Source organism: Mobula birostris, chromosome 2, assembly GCF_030028105.1.
Source record: "Mobula birostris isolate sMobBir1 chromosome 2, sMobBir1.hap1, whole genome shotgun sequence".
Taxonomy (NCBI): domain Eukaryota; kingdom Metazoa; phylum Chordata; class Chondrichthyes; order Myliobatiformes; family Myliobatidae; genus Mobula; species Mobula birostris.
Window position 1 is genome coordinate 172,619,383 of NC_092371.1, and position 15,984 is coordinate 172,635,366.

General features: G+C 44.0%; 1 protein-coding gene and 1 non-coding gene across 2 annotated transcripts; both read left to right on the plus strand.

Annotated features, from left to right (window-relative positions):
• The first annotated feature begins 305 nt into the window (after nucleotides 1-305).
• LOC140193926 (large ribosomal subunit protein uL5-like) lies at nucleotides 306-15,267 on the plus strand. Its single transcript, XM_072251102.1, has 6 exons — nucleotides 306-396; nucleotides 2,604-2,748; nucleotides 6,284-6,390; nucleotides 10,983-11,114; nucleotides 13,064-13,174; nucleotides 15,196-15,267. Exons 1-6 carry the CDS (start codon nucleotides 391-393, stop codon nucleotides 15,223-15,225), a joined length of 531 nt encoding a protein of 176 aa, XP_072107203.1. The 5' UTR covers nucleotides 306-390; the 3' UTR covers nucleotides 15,226-15,267.
• On the plus strand, nucleotides 3,288-3,367 carry LOC140194333 (small nucleolar RNA SNORD35). The gene has a single exon (XR_011885181.1). It is a non-coding gene; the product is annotated as a small nucleolar RNA SNORD35 (small nucleolar RNA).
• Nucleotides 15,268-15,984: the final 717 nt, after the last annotated feature.

A 15,984-nucleotide genomic window follows, 5' to 3' on the forward strand; every position in this document is an offset into this window, starting at 1 on the left:
ATAAAAAAAAACCCTGTACCCCTTAAAAACGCTAAAAATACCCGGACGTGCTCTATCACCCATGCCCAGCAACCCTTTTAATGTGAATTCCTGCATCCCCAACTCCCTTAATTGATACAGTGTCTGCCAAAGAAACCAGCAAATTAGCCGCTCTTGCTTTTCCAACTGACGGGGATTAGTTAGTGGGACTTGTAAACTAGTCTGTGATTGGTGGCTGTGAGACGGAAACCTGCTGAGGATTGGTTAGCTATCTTTCAACTAGAAGTACGATTGGTGGCTGAGCCAGGAAACGTGACTGGTTCGCGTGGCTCGGGGACGAGGCTACGATTGGCGGCTGAGGCCAGTTCCCGGCAGCCCGTTCGTCCTTTTGGTGGCTGAGTTCCTGCAGCAATGGCGGTGTGTATTATAGTGGCGGCGGGGATCCTACTGTAATCTGGTGCCATCCGCTGCTACGGCGGCTGGGAACTGGTGCGGGAAGCTGCGCCGAGGGTTAGGAGTGCGGCTGGTTGTGTTGTTGGCGGCTTATCTGTGGATTTTGCGGTCTGAAGTCCAGTTCTCGTCCCGAGAAGGGACGGATGAACAGGACCAGGAGGCCGGAGGGTGGAGATGGGGCACTCAGTGTTTCGGCGTTCTCTGGAGCAGGAAAGGTGACAACGAGGAGCAAGCAAAAACCTTCTACGTAGTTTAGCACTTTCAATCTCAGGCCCTTATACCTTACTCTCCCCTAAAAGTGGGTGGCAATCCGTTTCAGTGCTGTTAAACTGAGGAGATGGTCCATTAAAGGGGCTAGTGAGGCTGGCCAGACTGAGAGATGCCTCTGGAGAGCAGGAGGCTGAGGGGTGAGATTATAAAAGGTTTGTAAAATCCTTATGCGTGTAGATACAGTGAATGCTCAGTCTGTATCCCTGGAGGATTTCTAACTCCATCCTTTCTGAAGGATGGGGGGGCCGGGATTGAAATCTACCAGATATTGACAGGCTAAAATAGACTGGAATTGCAGAAAATATTCCTGTTAGTAGGAGAGTCTAATATCCAAGAGCACAATCTCAGAATAAAGAGGCATGCTTTAAAACTGAGATTAGAAGGGATTTCTTTGGCCTGCGATGGTGAATCTGTGGAATGCATTGGCACAGATGGTTGTGAAGGCCAAGTCACTTGTATTTAAGGCAGAGATTAATTGGATAAAATGATACAGCAACTCAGTGGATTAGGCAGCATTAGTGGAAGGAAATGATTGTGTGTATCACTGTAGATTTCCAGCATCTGCAGTCTTGTTTTGATTGGTAAAGGGATTAAGTTACAGGGAGAAGACAGGAGTTAATAAAACTTAGCCATGATTGACTGTTGAAACAAACATGATGGGCCAAGTGGCCTAATTCTGCTCCTGTCTTATGGTCTTAGAAGTTGTTGTTTTAAGATTAGAGCAAAGTTGTAAAGTAGGCTTGGGGGACAGCACAGTGCATGGTGGGGGTCTGGAATAAGCTGCCAGAGGAAGTGGTAAAGGTGGGCACATTTAAAATATTTTAAAAGACATTTGGCTGGGTCCATGGCTAGAAAATGTAGAGGCACGGGGCTGAGGGGCCAATTTTCGCACTGTATCAATAATGTGACTGGAGGGTTTAGTTCAGTCCACACGACAGCATTTCTGGTCCCAATTACTGGCAGTCTTCCTTGTGGGAACATGGGAAGTGCAAGTGTTAGCTGAGGACAATGTGGTCACTTCTGGCCAATGACCATGTGGGATTTCATCCTCCCATCTCCTGTGGTTTACTTGGTAGTTGTAATCTGGTGGATTTCAGGCTGATTTGTTTCAAGGAGTATAAAATCAGGTAATCTGTTTTACTCATTTTCCACTCCTTGTGCTGAAATTTGCTACCTTTACATGGGTAAACCTCCAATGTAGCACTAAGGAAATGTACTTTAAGACAACTTTTCTGTTCCCATGAGCTATGTGAATTTAGGTGGTCCCATCACAGTTCAAGTAAGGATGGTGGTTATGTCCTGTTCAACTTCAATCACCAGGTGGAAATAATCTCTGGGTAATGAAGAGGTTCCAGTTCAGACACACTAAGTCTTAAATTATATCAAAATCACAATACCATACCTCCACAGTGTTGCAAAAGCACATAGGAATGAAAAGGAGAGGGAAAAGAAACTAGCTCTGCCATTCATAGGAATGAACATGAACATACTTTTGAATGTAATAATAGGGAGCTTGTCTCCATGTAGAGATGTCCATTAGTAAGGTACTCTTTCCCCAGGTTCAGTGTGTACTTATTTGTTTTTTTAATGTCATTTTCAGACACGAATGAAATTACAGTTCATCTTGGTTTCATTTGTAAATCACAGGTTGTTTTTTTTACACGCCCATATTATGAACCTAGGGTAGTCCTGGAAAACTCCTTCACTATACAGTTTTGCATACAACTCATTTTTGGAACATCTAGATCAAGAATGGTCTACTAGGTGTGCTTGTTGTAAGAGACATCGATGTCTATTTCTTTAATACTGGTTTGTATGTCTTTACTCTGTGAGGAACCTGAAATAAAAAGAACTTCATGTTATGTACTTTATGTGTGAAATTTTTAATTTTGTTTTTTTAGATGGAAAAGAAGGAAAACCCTATGCGTGAACTCCGCATTAGGAAACTCTGTCTGAACATCTGCGTGGGTGAAAGTGGTGACAGGCTAACCAGAGCTGCTAAAGTGCTGGAGCAACTCACTGGCCAGACCCCAGTGTTTTCAAAAGGTCAGTGTTTCTGGCTGCATACCTTCTCTCATCGGGATTGGATGCCCTTGAACAAAATAAGGCAGTGAGTTTTAATAAGGCCATCAGGTTTAATGCCGCCAGAGTCCTCTGCTGGGCCAGAGGTGTTTTGGTTCTGTTGGCAAGGGGCCTTTGTCTCCCAGGAGTGAGGCTTTTGGAGCTTCTGGTGGTGTTTCTCTTGCTCTGGTTTTTTACGGGATAGGCTTGCTAACCCCGTGTCCAATCCTCTTCCTTTTGCGGCCCGGCTTGGGGCTGTCCGTGGCAAGGTTAACGGCATTCAGGTTCAAGTTGCAGAGATATCTTCTGGAAGTATAGAAGATGTGACAAGTGAAGTACAATCATATTATTTCATTTCACAAAAACTGAACTAATTTGGCAAACTGAAGTACGGTCAGGGCTCTTCTTGTTATAAAATATGTTTGTACAATAGTTGAATAATACTTCTGCAAGCAGGATTTGTCAAGTCTTTCTGTTCAACTCTGAACTGATATGGAATCCTCAACATTGTTTCCTGTCCAGAGTTAAAATGATGTTTTTACTCACGATGGTCTTCATAACAAATGTGATGAAACTGCTTAATAGCAATAACTGATTACTCTGGACTGGGATTGTTCGTTAGGTTGGTTTAATACAAGGGGTGAGATTGCTTCCACTACCTACGGGTTCGCTTTAAATGAATCTACAACGCATGTTCTCAGTATTTCTTTGTTATTTGCAGTTTATCTTTTACACATTTGGTTGTTAGTATAACTTTCATGAATTCCATTATTTCTTTATTTTCCTGAAAATGAATTTCAAGGTAGTATATGCTGGCATATGTACTGTGACAATTGACTTAGTGTCACAGTCGGTGCATGATTTTTAACTCAATGAAATATGGGACAATTTTATATAATGAAATATTTGAATTAAAGTAGTGTGGATGAATGTGACCAGCAGACTGATGGATTATTTTGTCTGGATTGAAGATTCCATCTAAATTGCAGAAAGATGATAATAAATAAAGACAGGTCGGGCAGCATCTGTGGAAACGATCAGTCAACGTTTCGGGCTGGAACCCTTCGTCAGGACTGAGAGGGAAGGGGCAGAGGCCCTATAAAGAAGGTGGGGGGAGGGTGGGAAGGAGAAGGCTGGTAGGTTCCAGGTGAAAAACCAGTAAGGGGAAAGATAAAGGGGTGGGGGAGGGGAAGCAGGGAGGTGATAGGCAGGAAAGGTGAAGAAGGAATAGGGGAAAACACAATGGGTAGTAGAAGGAGGCGGAACCACGAGGAAGGTGATAGGCAGCTGGGGGAGGGGGCAGAGTGAAATAGGGATAGGGGGAGGGAATTACCAGAAGTTGGAGAATTCTATGTTCATACCAAGGGGCTGGAGACTACCTAGACGGTATATGAGGTGTTGCTCCTCCAACCTGAGTTTAGCCTCATCATGGCAGTAGAGGAGGCCATGTATGGACATATCCGAATGAGAGTGGGAAGCAGAGTTGCAGTGGGTGGCTACTGGGAGAAGCATTGTTTCCACAGATGCTGCCCGACCTGCTGATTTCCTCCAGCATGTTGTGAGTGTTGCTTTGACCCCAGCATCTGCAGATTATTTTGTGTTGGCAATAAATAAATAAATACAGAAGCAACATAGATCACTCTTGTACAATACAGGCGCTTCAGCTTATCCATCATAGTGCAAGAACAGATTCTTTGGCCCACAATGTTGTGCCGAACCAATTAAATTAATAATCTAAAGGCTGACTAATCTCTTCTGCCTCCACAAGTCCATATCCTCACATTCATTTGTCTATCTAAACGTCTCTAATGTTTCTTTAATGTTTCTGCCTTTACCACCACCATCCCGGCACCCACCATTCTGTTTAAAAAAAAACTTCCTCACACCGTTTTTGAAATTACCCCTCTCACCTAAATGCATACCCTCAGGTATTAGAGATTTCGCCCCTTGTAAAAAAGATTGTCTGTCTGTCTATGCCTCTCATCATATAATAAACTGCTATCAGATCTCTCTCCAGCCAGCACTGCTTCAGAGAAAACCACATGTGCTCTAATCCAGGCAGCGTCCTGGTAAACCTACAAATTTCCTGATTAAGTCAGGTGCATTTGCATCATAGTCATTTACATAAATAACAAGGGCCCCAACGCTGATCCCTGCGGCATACCCATAGTCAGGAAACAGCCTTCAGCCACCACATTCGGCTTCCTACATCCAAGCCAATTTTGAATCCACCTAGGTAGTTCCCCCTTGATGCCATGAGGTCTAACCTTCCAGACCAACCAGTCACGGGAGAATTTGTCAAAAGCCTTCCTAAAGTCTAAAGTAAACAGCACCTACTGCTCTGCCCTCATGGCCTTTTTGGTTACTTCTTCATAAGAAAACTAAAAAGGTTGGTCATGACTTCCCACATACAAAAACATGCCAAATCCTTCCGGCCTCTGAGGAGTTTATAAGTTCTCCCTTTGACCGTGTAGGTTTCCTCCCACATCCCAAAGACATGCATGTTAGTAGGTTAAGCAACGCATGCAAAATGCTGGAGGAACTCAGCAGGCCAGGCAGCATCTATGGAAAAGAGTACAGTCGACATTTTGGGCTGAGGTCTTTGAGGACTGGAGAAAAAAAGCTGAGTCAGGAGTAAAGTGGGGCACCGACTGTCCAAATGGTTGGGATTTATATTTTGGGCCAAAATTAATTTGGGTAAAGAATAAAGGAGAAAAGTGAAGGAGTTTCCTGGTATTTGAGGTTTTGCAAATCACAGCCGGAAAGGGCATTGTTCCTGGGAATGATAGGGTTAACATTGATGTCTCTGTGCCTGTACTCACTGGAGTTTAGAAAACTTAAGGGAAAATTGCATTGAAATCTATTGAGTTTTGAAAGGCCTAGATAGTATGGAAGTGGAGATGTTTCCTTTCATGGGTGACTAGGACCAGAGGGCATGGCCTCACAATGCAAGGAAGTCCCTTTAGAACGGAGATGAAAAGCAATTTCTTTAACCAGATGGGGGGAATCTGAAATTCATTGCCACAAGCGACTGCAGGCAGGTCAAGACGATGGGTATTTTTAAAGTGGAGATTGGTAGGTTATTGATTAGTCAGGGCGTCAAAGGTAATGGGGGGAGAAGGCAGGAGAATGGGGTTGAGAGGGATAATAAATCAGCCATGATGGAATGGTGGGGAAGACACGATGGGCAAAATGAACTAATTCTGCTGCTACGTCTTAATGGCCAAATAACTGCAGAACCCCTCACTACAGTGACAGGCAAGGCTGTGGATGGAAAGCTGAGCAGTTTATTTGTGGGCTGTGAATAATCCTGGAAATGCAGTGTTGGAACTCCCTGCTTTAATAAATGTATCAAAGTTAAAATGAAGCGATTCTCACTGGACACTCAGTTATTTTCCATGAGGGAATTTTTTGTTTTTCATGCTTCGTGGAGTCTAGTGCTGAAATCTAATGTTTTAATTATTGAAATTGATTTGTGTTGAAAGCAGCAACAAATAACCAACCTTACCTTCTCCAACAGCTCGCTACACAGTGCGGTCCTTCGGCATTCGAAGAAACGAGAAGATTGCTGTTCACTGCACAATTCGCGGGGCCAAAGCTGAAGAAATTTTAGAGAAGGGTCTGAAGGTGAGACATCTGTACTCAGAACCCAGTTTGAGTTAAAATTGACCAGAGTAGTGATCAGGTCTACACTCAACTTGCTGTTCATTCAGTCGTGTGGCGCCCAGTTCTGTCTTATTTTAATACAGTCCTTTTTATCCTACCACCATGGTGTGAGACACCAAGCTCTGCAGGTCTGTGACAAGTTGAGTTTCCTCTGTTAACTGCAATGTACAACACACAAAAACACTGGAGAAACTAAGCAGATCAGTCAGCAACCTGTCGACATTTCTGCCCATAAACATTCATCGGGGTTGACCATGGGCCCAAAACTTGTTTTTTGCTCTCCATAGACGCTGAACTGCTGAGTTCCTCCAGCATTTTGTGTGCTGCTCTGGATTTCCAGCATCTGCAGATTATCTTGTGCTGTGAAATAAACGGTTTTGTTTAATAAACTAAGTACTGCTGTGTGCCCGAAGACCCGGAATCTTTGCGATCTTCAGGTACAGAGCTTGAGAAAAGTGATGTAATGGACTTTTAACATTGTAAACCAGCAAGTTGTTTGTTATGTCTCCCTGCTCGATGGGGAAATGGAGGCGCCTCCCTCTCCCTTAGGGAGAGAGACACCCTGTGGTATGCCGAATGCCAGATGAAACACAAAGTCTTTGGGGTAACTGCTAGTCTGTCTTTGCTATTGCTTTGCTCACGCTTCAGTGCTCGGTGGCAGTGCCAATGCTTGCTTTTTTTGCCGGTGGGGGGAGGGGGGTTGCTGCTTGCGCATGGTAAGGGGGAGCTGGGGGGGACTTTGGGGGTTCTCACATTTAACTGTCGTTCATTCTTTGGGGCACTTCTCTGTTTTTGTGGTTGTTTGCGAAGAAAAAGCATTTCAGGATATGTATTATGCATTTCTCTGACATTAAATTGAACCTTTGAATGTGCCTTTTATATTGTGACCTGTGATTGTTCAGCTATCAAAGTGAAAAAAATGATTAAATAATGTATTGCCAAATTGTATTAAAAGCCTAATATTTATGGAATATGGCCCCTTAATTTTGGACTCTCCTGCTCTGACAAAATTACTGCTACCATCCATTTTATCTATTTGTCTCAGAATTTTAAATATTTCTATAAGTACTGGCAACCAAGGTTCAACCCTGCCACTGTCTTGTTCTTGTGACCGCGTGAGTTTGCTACGGGTGCTCCTGTTTCCGCTCAAGTTCCAAAGACATGCAGCTTAGTAGTTAGTTGGTGGAGTGGTGGTTGGACCAAAAGAGTCTGATACCATGCTGTATCTCCAAATAAAAATAAATGAGAGGCATATGTTTAGTGTGAGAGGGGACAGATTTGAAAGGAATCTGTGGTGCTACTTTGTCCTGCAGAGGTTGGTTTGAACTCGGGGAATTGGAACTAGTTGGGTGGGCACCATGATCAGCATTGGTCTGAAGGGCCTGTATTTGTATTGCAGTACTCACAGCACGCTGGAGGAACTCAGCAGGTCAGGCAGCATCCGTGGAAACGATCAGTCAACGTTTCGGGCTGGAACCCTTCATTAGGACTGAAGAGGGAAGGGGCAGAGGTGGGGGGGGAGGATGGGAAGGAGAAGGCTGGTAGGTTCCAGTTGAAAAACCAGTAAGGGGAAAGATAAAGGGGTGGGGGAGGGGAAGCAGGGAGGTGACAGGCAGGAAAGGTGAAGAAGGAATAGGGGAAAACACAGTGGGTAGTAGAAGGAGGCGGAACCATGAGGGAGGTGATAGGCAGCTGGGGGAGAGTGAAATAGGGATGGGGGGGGAGGGAAATACCGGAAGCTGGAGAATTCAGTGTTCATACCAAGGGGCTGGAGACTACTTAGATGGTAGATGAGGTGTTGCTTCTCCGACCTGAGTTTAACCTCATCATGGCAGTAGAGGAGGCCATGTATGGACATATCCGAATGGGAATGTGAAGCAGAGTTGAAGTGGGTGGCAACCGGGAGATCCTGTCTGTTGTGGCGGATGGAGTGGAGGTGCTCGATGAAGCGGTTCCCCCAATCTGTGTCGGGTTTCACCGATATAGAGGAGGCTGCACCGGGAGCTCCTCTGCGGATTGGGGGACTGCTTTGTCGAGCACTTCCGCTCCATCCGCCACAACAGACAGGATCTCCTGGTTGCCACCCACTTCAACTCTGCTTCACAATAGATGACCCCAACAGACTCCCAAGTGAAGTGTTGCCTCACTTGGAAGGACTGTTTGGGGCCCTGAATGGTGGCAAGAGAGGAGGTGTAGGGACAGGTGTAGCACTTGCGCTTACAGGGATAAGTGCCAGGTGGGAGAGCTGTGGGGAGGGACGTGTGGACCAGGGACTCGCGGAGGGACTGATCCCTGCGGAGAGGGGTGGAGAGGGAAAGATGTGCTTTGCGGTGGGGTCCTGTTGAAGGTGGCGGAAGTTGCGGAGGATATTGTGTTGGATCCGGAGGCTGGTGGGGTGGTAGGTGAGGACAAGGGGAACTCTGTCCCTGTTGTGGTGGTGGGAGGATGGGGTGAGGGCCGAAGTGCAGGAAATGGAGGAGATGCGGGTGAGGGCATCATGGATGATGGCAAAAGGAAAACCACGATCCTTAAAGAAAGAGGACATTTGAGATGTCCTGGAGCGGGAAGCCTCATCCTGGGAGCAGATGCGGCAGAGACGGAGGAACTGGGAATAGGGAATGGCATTTTTGCATGTGGCGGGGTGGGAATAGGTATAGTCGAGGTAGTTATGAGAGTCAGTGGGCTTGTAGAAGATGTCAGTGGACAGTCTGTCTCCAGAGATGGAGACCGAGAGATCGAGAAAGGGGAGAGAAGTGTCCAAGATAGACCAAGTGAATTTGAGGGCTGGGTGGAAGTTTGAAGTAAAGTCGATGAGATTGACAAGCTCAGCATGGGTGCAGGAAGCAGCACCAATGTAGCGAAGGAAAAGTTGGGGAGCAGTACCCGAATAGGTTTGGAGCACAGACTGTTCCACATAACCAACGAAGAGGCAGGCATAGCTGGGGCCTATGCGAGTGCCTGTAGCTACACCTTTGGTCTGAAGAAAGTGGGAAGAGCCAAAAGAGAAGTTCCACAGATGCTGCCCGACCTGCTGAGTTTCTCCAGCGTGTTGTGAGTGTTGCTTTGACCCCAGCATCTGCAGAGTATTTTGTGTTTCGTATTGCAGTGCTCTCTGTGAATTAAGCCAGGTAGTCCTAATCTGGGTCAGCCCTGAAAACAAAAGTTGATTTTATTGTCAAATGCACAAGTCCATGTATGCACAGGTCAGTGAAAATCTTGCTTGCAGCAGTATCACAGGCACAAGCATCAGACAGGCAGCATTTACAAGAAATACACTTTGTAAACAATTTTCACAAGAAAGGACACAAGGGCACCACGGTAGCATTAGGGTTAGTGTGATATTTTTACAGTTCATTTCCAGCGCCATCCATAAGGAGTTTGTACATCCTCCGTGTGACCAAATCTGTTTCCTCCAGCTGCTCCAGTTTCCTGACTTGCTGCAACGATGTAGGTTAATTGGGCATTGTAAATTGTCCTGTGGAACTAAATGGATGAGTTGCTAGGTGACCATGCTGTATCTTTAAATCAATAACATGAGGTAAAGACCATAAATTAAGTCCATTTACTGCAAAGTGATCAAAGTGTTGCTACACTATGATTAGGGTTTTGCTAGTTGGTTCAAGAATGAAATGGTAGAAGTGATGTAACTGTGAACCTGGTGGTATACATTTAGTACATAATTATTCTTTCACTTCTTAATTTTACTGTTGTGAGTACATTAGAGATAGGTAATTTTAATTGCTTTGAGATGGTGAGCTAGTGTTTTGCCCCAAAGGGTGGTAATCTATGGAATTCGCTGCTGAATAAGTACAGTCGCCAAGTGTATTCAAGACTGGTTTATGTTTTTGATCTTGGGGGAGAAAAAGTGGGATATTGGAATAGCACAGTGGTAGTTCATTGATCTGTTAGCATAGGCTGGTGAACCACAGCGTAGGAGTAGGACTTTCGGCTCAGGCAGTCCATCCTTATCTGGTCTGCCCAGCCCCATCAGAGAGCACCCAGAACATAGCCCTTCAAACCCCTCCATCCATGTGCCTTCTCTTAAGTGTTACAGTTGAACCCACTGGCTGCTCATTCCACACTCTAAGGTCAAAGTAAGTTTATTACCAAAGTACACATGTGTTACCATATAACATTTTCTTGCCGGCATTTAGAGGAAAATAAAAAGTATACAACGGAATTTATGAAAAACTATACATGAAGCCTGACAAAAAAGCAATGTGTGACAGAAGCCAAATCATGAAAAAGATGTAATATTGAGAGCACCACCCTCTTCGGTGAAGAAGCTCCCCTTAGAATTTCCTTAAATGTTTCACCTTTCAGCCTAAACCTATGAACTTTAGTTTTACTCTCGCCTAACCCTGATTTTGGGGGGGGGGGGGGGGGGGGAATGTGGAGCCTGCAAAAGTTCATCCTATCTATATCCCACATAATTTTGTGCCAAAAGTGCTCACAGGCCTGGCTTTTGAGCTTAAGTGTATACTGATTATATGCGTGCCATGATCAGTGACAATTCAATGCAAACACGTGGATCTACATTGTTTGTTTTGTAGGTGCGGGAGTATGAATTGAGGAAGAGTAACTTCTGCAACACAGGGAACTTTGGCTTTGGGATCCAAGAACACATTGATCTGGGCATCAAATACGATCCCAGCATCGGAATTTATGGTTTGGACTTCTATGTGGTAAGTGAATGCTGTGCCCTGGTCACTGTCTTACAATGTGCTGAGGAGATGCAGTATGAGGGAGCACTTAATAATTTGTAGCCCCACTGAAGACTAATGGTGCGAATAGCGTCTTAACATTCTAGGACATGTCCTGTTTTTTACTACTACAATCAGGGAAAAGATACTGGACCCTGAAGACACATTCAGCATTTTAGGAACAGCTTCTTCACTTTGGCCATTAGAGTTCTGAACAGCCCATGAACATAACCCCATGATTTTGCTCTGTTTCTGCATTATCATGAAGGGCCCTTGCAATCCAGAGTATGGCTTCTTATTGCTACCGTCTGAGAAGGGGGTACAGGAGCCTAAAGCCCTACGCTCAGTGTTCTAGCAGCTGCTTCTTTCCCTTCATCAGAATTCTGCCTGGTCCATGAACACTATCTCACTATTTTACTCTTTACACTATCATTAAGGACCCTCACTATCCAGGACATGCCATCTTCTTCTTACCATCAGGGAGGGGGTACAGAAGTTTGAAGACACCTGCTGGAATGTTTTGGGAACAGCTTCTTCCCCTCTGCCATCAGATTTCTGAATGGCCATGAACACTACCTCATTATTTTGCTCTCTTGCACTATCGTTAAGTACCCTTGCCATCCAGGACATGCTCTTACTTCCATCAGAGGCGAGTTACAGGATCCTGAAGGTAGACACTCAGTGTTTGAGGAACAGCTTCCTCCCCTCTGCCATCAGATTTCTGAATGGTACTAGCTTACCTTGTTCCCTTTTTGTACTATTTTTTATATTTAAGCTTGCAGTGTTTTTTTATGTATCACACTATACTGCTACTGCGAAACCACACATTTCACATTGGTTATAAATCTGATTCTGATCCTGTTCCTGAATGGAAGATTTACAACAACTTTGTACTTTAAGCTTGCAGCAAGGAATCAAGATGACCTTTGATCAGTCTAGTTCCATAAAGATAACACATTTTGGTTCTTAATGCCAAATGTGATGTTAATTTCTTACTTTTAAAAAAAATTAAAGTAATATAGGCTTCACAGACTGAGTCGGCATTTATTGCCTGTCCCTAGTTGCTGTCAAGGTGGTGGTGAGCTGCCTTCTTGAACTACAGATCTTTTGGTGTGGGTGTATTCTCAACGCTGTTTGGGGGTGGGGTCTGGAGTTTGGCCCAGTGACAGTGAAGGAATGGCGATAGGTTTCCAAGTCGGGGTGGTGTGCGGCCTGGAAGGGAGCTTCCACATGCTGGTGTTCTCCCTGCTTTTGCGACCTTCGTCCTTCCAGCTGGTAGAGGCCGTAGGTTTGAATGCTGTTCTATAAGGAGCTGCCTTGTTGATTTGCTGCAGTACATCCTGCAGACAGTGCAAACTGCTGCTACTGTATAGCAGTGATGGTACGGGTGGAGTCAACATTCTTGAAGTGTTGTTGAAGCTGAACTGAACCAAACGAGTGAATAGGATTCAACAACACTCAAATCATAGAGCACCACAGCAGAGAAACGGGTCCTTCAGCACATCTAGACCATGCCAAACTATTATTCTGCCTAGTCCTATCCTGTACCTGGACCGTAGCCTTTCATACCTCTCCCATTTATGTACATATCCAAATTCCTTCTACGTGTTAAACCAAACCTGCATCCACCTTCACTGGCAGTTTGAAAGTTGACCCCACTCTCAAACCTTGATGAAGAGTCTTGACCTGAAATATCAGTTCATTCCTCTCCATAGACTTGCTGAGTCCCCCCCAGCGTTTTTGTGTGTTGCTCACACCATTACCTTAAATCATGATAGGGGAGTTGAGATGACAAGTAAATGTAACACATCTCTGAATATTACAGGGAAATGTTTGGGCCAAAGTGTCACGGTTCCTGACAACTGCTAATGTAGAGTGTAACTGGCCTCAGGCTGACAGGTCTTATTTGCGTTATTTTTTCCACATTTTAGGTCATGGGACGACCTGGCTACAGTATTTCAGATAAAAAGATCAAAAGAGGACGCATTGGTTCAAAGCATAAAATTACCAAAGAAGAATCAATGAGGTGGTTTCAGCAGAAGGTAAGCAGCTCTTTGAATGGGGCTGCCTTGTTCCCTTTTCCTCGTGCTAGTTTGTAAGTTAATTCACAATCCTTTGAGGATAAGTTTATTCATGATGTCTATCAGCATGGCATTTCCTCGTACCTCTTTCTTACCAAATAGGTAACTTTTTCTGTTTCGGGTGGGGGGTTGTTGATAAGAAACAGTGCATTTGCTCTATAAACGGGCTTAGATTCATTGGATATCTACTGTGACTGAGATTTGTCAGTGTTAGTTATCATGTAAGTACATCAAAGCGTACGGTGAAGTGTATCATCTCCGCCAACAACCAGCACAATATCCAAGCTCCTGCGAATGCCCAACACCTTTCAAACATTGTACTTTCTACTTTCTTTTTCTATCCACTTGGATGACCTCAGCTTTTCCTTGCCCGTTCCAAGTTACTTGCATTTCCCCTGAAGCCTCTCTACATCCTTCTTTTTAAAAAAACACATTAGGCAAGCTCCTGAAGATTCTGGTTTCTGACCCCTCTGCCGATGTGGATGTTGGTCCTCAAACAAAATTCAGGGTTTGATGCATGGAAGGTTTTATAACTTGTAGGCATTTGATAAGGGTATAGATGGGTAAACACAAGTGGAAGGAGATAGAAAAGTACAGCACAGGAGCAGGACCTGGGGCCCACAATGTTGTGCTGAACCAACTAAATTAGTCACTTCTTCCTACCAAAAAATCCATATCCTTTCATTTCCCTCCCATTCATGTGCCTGTCTAAACATCTCTTAAAAGTCCCTAATGTATCTGCCTCTACCACTACCCCAGGTAGTGCATTCCTGACACCCACCACTCTGTTTAATAAAAACTCATCCTCCTCAACTCTTGAAATTACTCTCTCTCATCTTAAATGCATGCCTTTGATACTAGACATTTCAACCTGGGGAAAAGATACTATCCTGTTCTATCTATGCCTCATATTCATATAATCTTCTATCAGATCTCTCCTCAGCCTCCACCACTCCAGAGAAAACAATCCCTACGTAATGGGCTAAGGGTGAAATATTTAAGGGGAAGATGGGGGAGCTTCTCAGAGGGATGTGAGAGTGTGGAACGATGTGCCAGTGGGTTTAATTGCGGTATTAAAGAGAAGTTTGGGGAGGTACATGGATGAAAGGAGTGTGGTCCAGATGTGGCATGATGGGACTAGGCAGAATAATGTCATTGGATAGATGGGTTGAGAGGTCTGTTTCTTTGCTGTAGTGCCCTATTACTAAATTAGTTAAAATTCAGAGATTTGAGGAGGTTGTGAGAGTGGAGTGTCAATTCTAAATGAACAGGCTTTGCCCCCTATCAGTTTAACAAGTGGCGACTTTCTTTTTAAATAAGTTGCTTGTGAATCAGGCTTTGCTGGTCAGCTATAAAATATTAATATATCTTTGTAACTACTCAGCCTTATTGTCTCTTTTATCCTAACGTGTTGCTCGGCGGTTACCACTACAACTCTTAGGCGATTTGCTTTAGACGTTCAAAGAGTGAGGTTTGTTAGGGATAAAAGATATGACATTCTGTATCTTGCATCAAGTATATTGAATTTGTGTTTCCAAAGTTGTCATTTGTACTTCATTTGGAGCTTTTAAAGTATCACGGGAGAATATCTGTCCTGGGTAATCTTTGAGGCTTCTATATGTTGGGGGGGGTGGGGGGGGTGGTCCCAACCTGGGATCCATTAAAAAGGTTGGAATTCATTGCTCTACATTAAGGTTGGTGCCTTGATTTTTAGAGTAGGTTGCCTTTAGGCAAGGGTGGGTATGTTGACAAAGCATTGTTGGCAAACTGAAATGAAAACAAAGCTGCTGGAAATGTTTAGCAGGTTAGGCAGAATCTTTGGAAAGAATCTCAGACCTGAAATACTTACTGACAAATGCTGCCGGACCTGCTAAATTTTCCACTGTATGTTGAGGATGCATGCATACCAATTCGTTTTCAGATGCTTGGTTCAACTGCCTTGTCCCCTATTTGACTAATACCTGGTTTCTTTTGTCTTCCAGTATGATGGTATCCTCCTGCCTGGAAAATAATTTGAAGAGTGTGAATCATGCAATAAAGACAAACTATCTGTATTATTGATGTCTATTTCTTTTTCGAATTGGTATAGTGTACATTACAGGGTATAATTATTGAAGCCATAAGATAATAGAAAAAAATAGGCCATTCAAGCCCACGCCACCATTCAATCACAGCTGCTTTTTTCTTCAACTCTATTCTCCGGCCCTCTCCCTGTGACCTTTAACCCCTTACCCATCAAGAACATATCGAACTCCACCTTAAATATGCCCAATGACTTGGCCTCCACAGCCATCTGTGTTGACAAGTGGCATAGATTCATACCCCCTGACTAAGGAAATTCCTCCTCTACTTGTTATACTGCAGAAATAATTTTGGTTATTTAAACAGTGATTTATTTTTTAAATGGTTAGTGTTCAGTTCATTCCTGGTTTTAGCTAGACATGCCTAGTTTGCTAGTCAAAAGCATTGAGCAAACATACGAGACGATAAAACAAAACTGGACGCATGGTTTTCTAACTGAAGGAAGTTTTTTTTTCCAGAAGTGTTGTTAGCATCTTTTGCCTGCGCAAACAAGATCAGTGCCGGCCAGAAGATTTGACCAACGTGTTCCTCCATACATATGCAATTTCTCTTGCACCTATAGAGTGCAGGAACTGAGCTTGAGCCACACTTGGGAACAGAATAATACAGTATAAGATTCAGATTAATTTATCACATGTACATCAAAAATTTAGTTTCAGTGAAATGTATTTTGAGTTTGTAACCAGCAA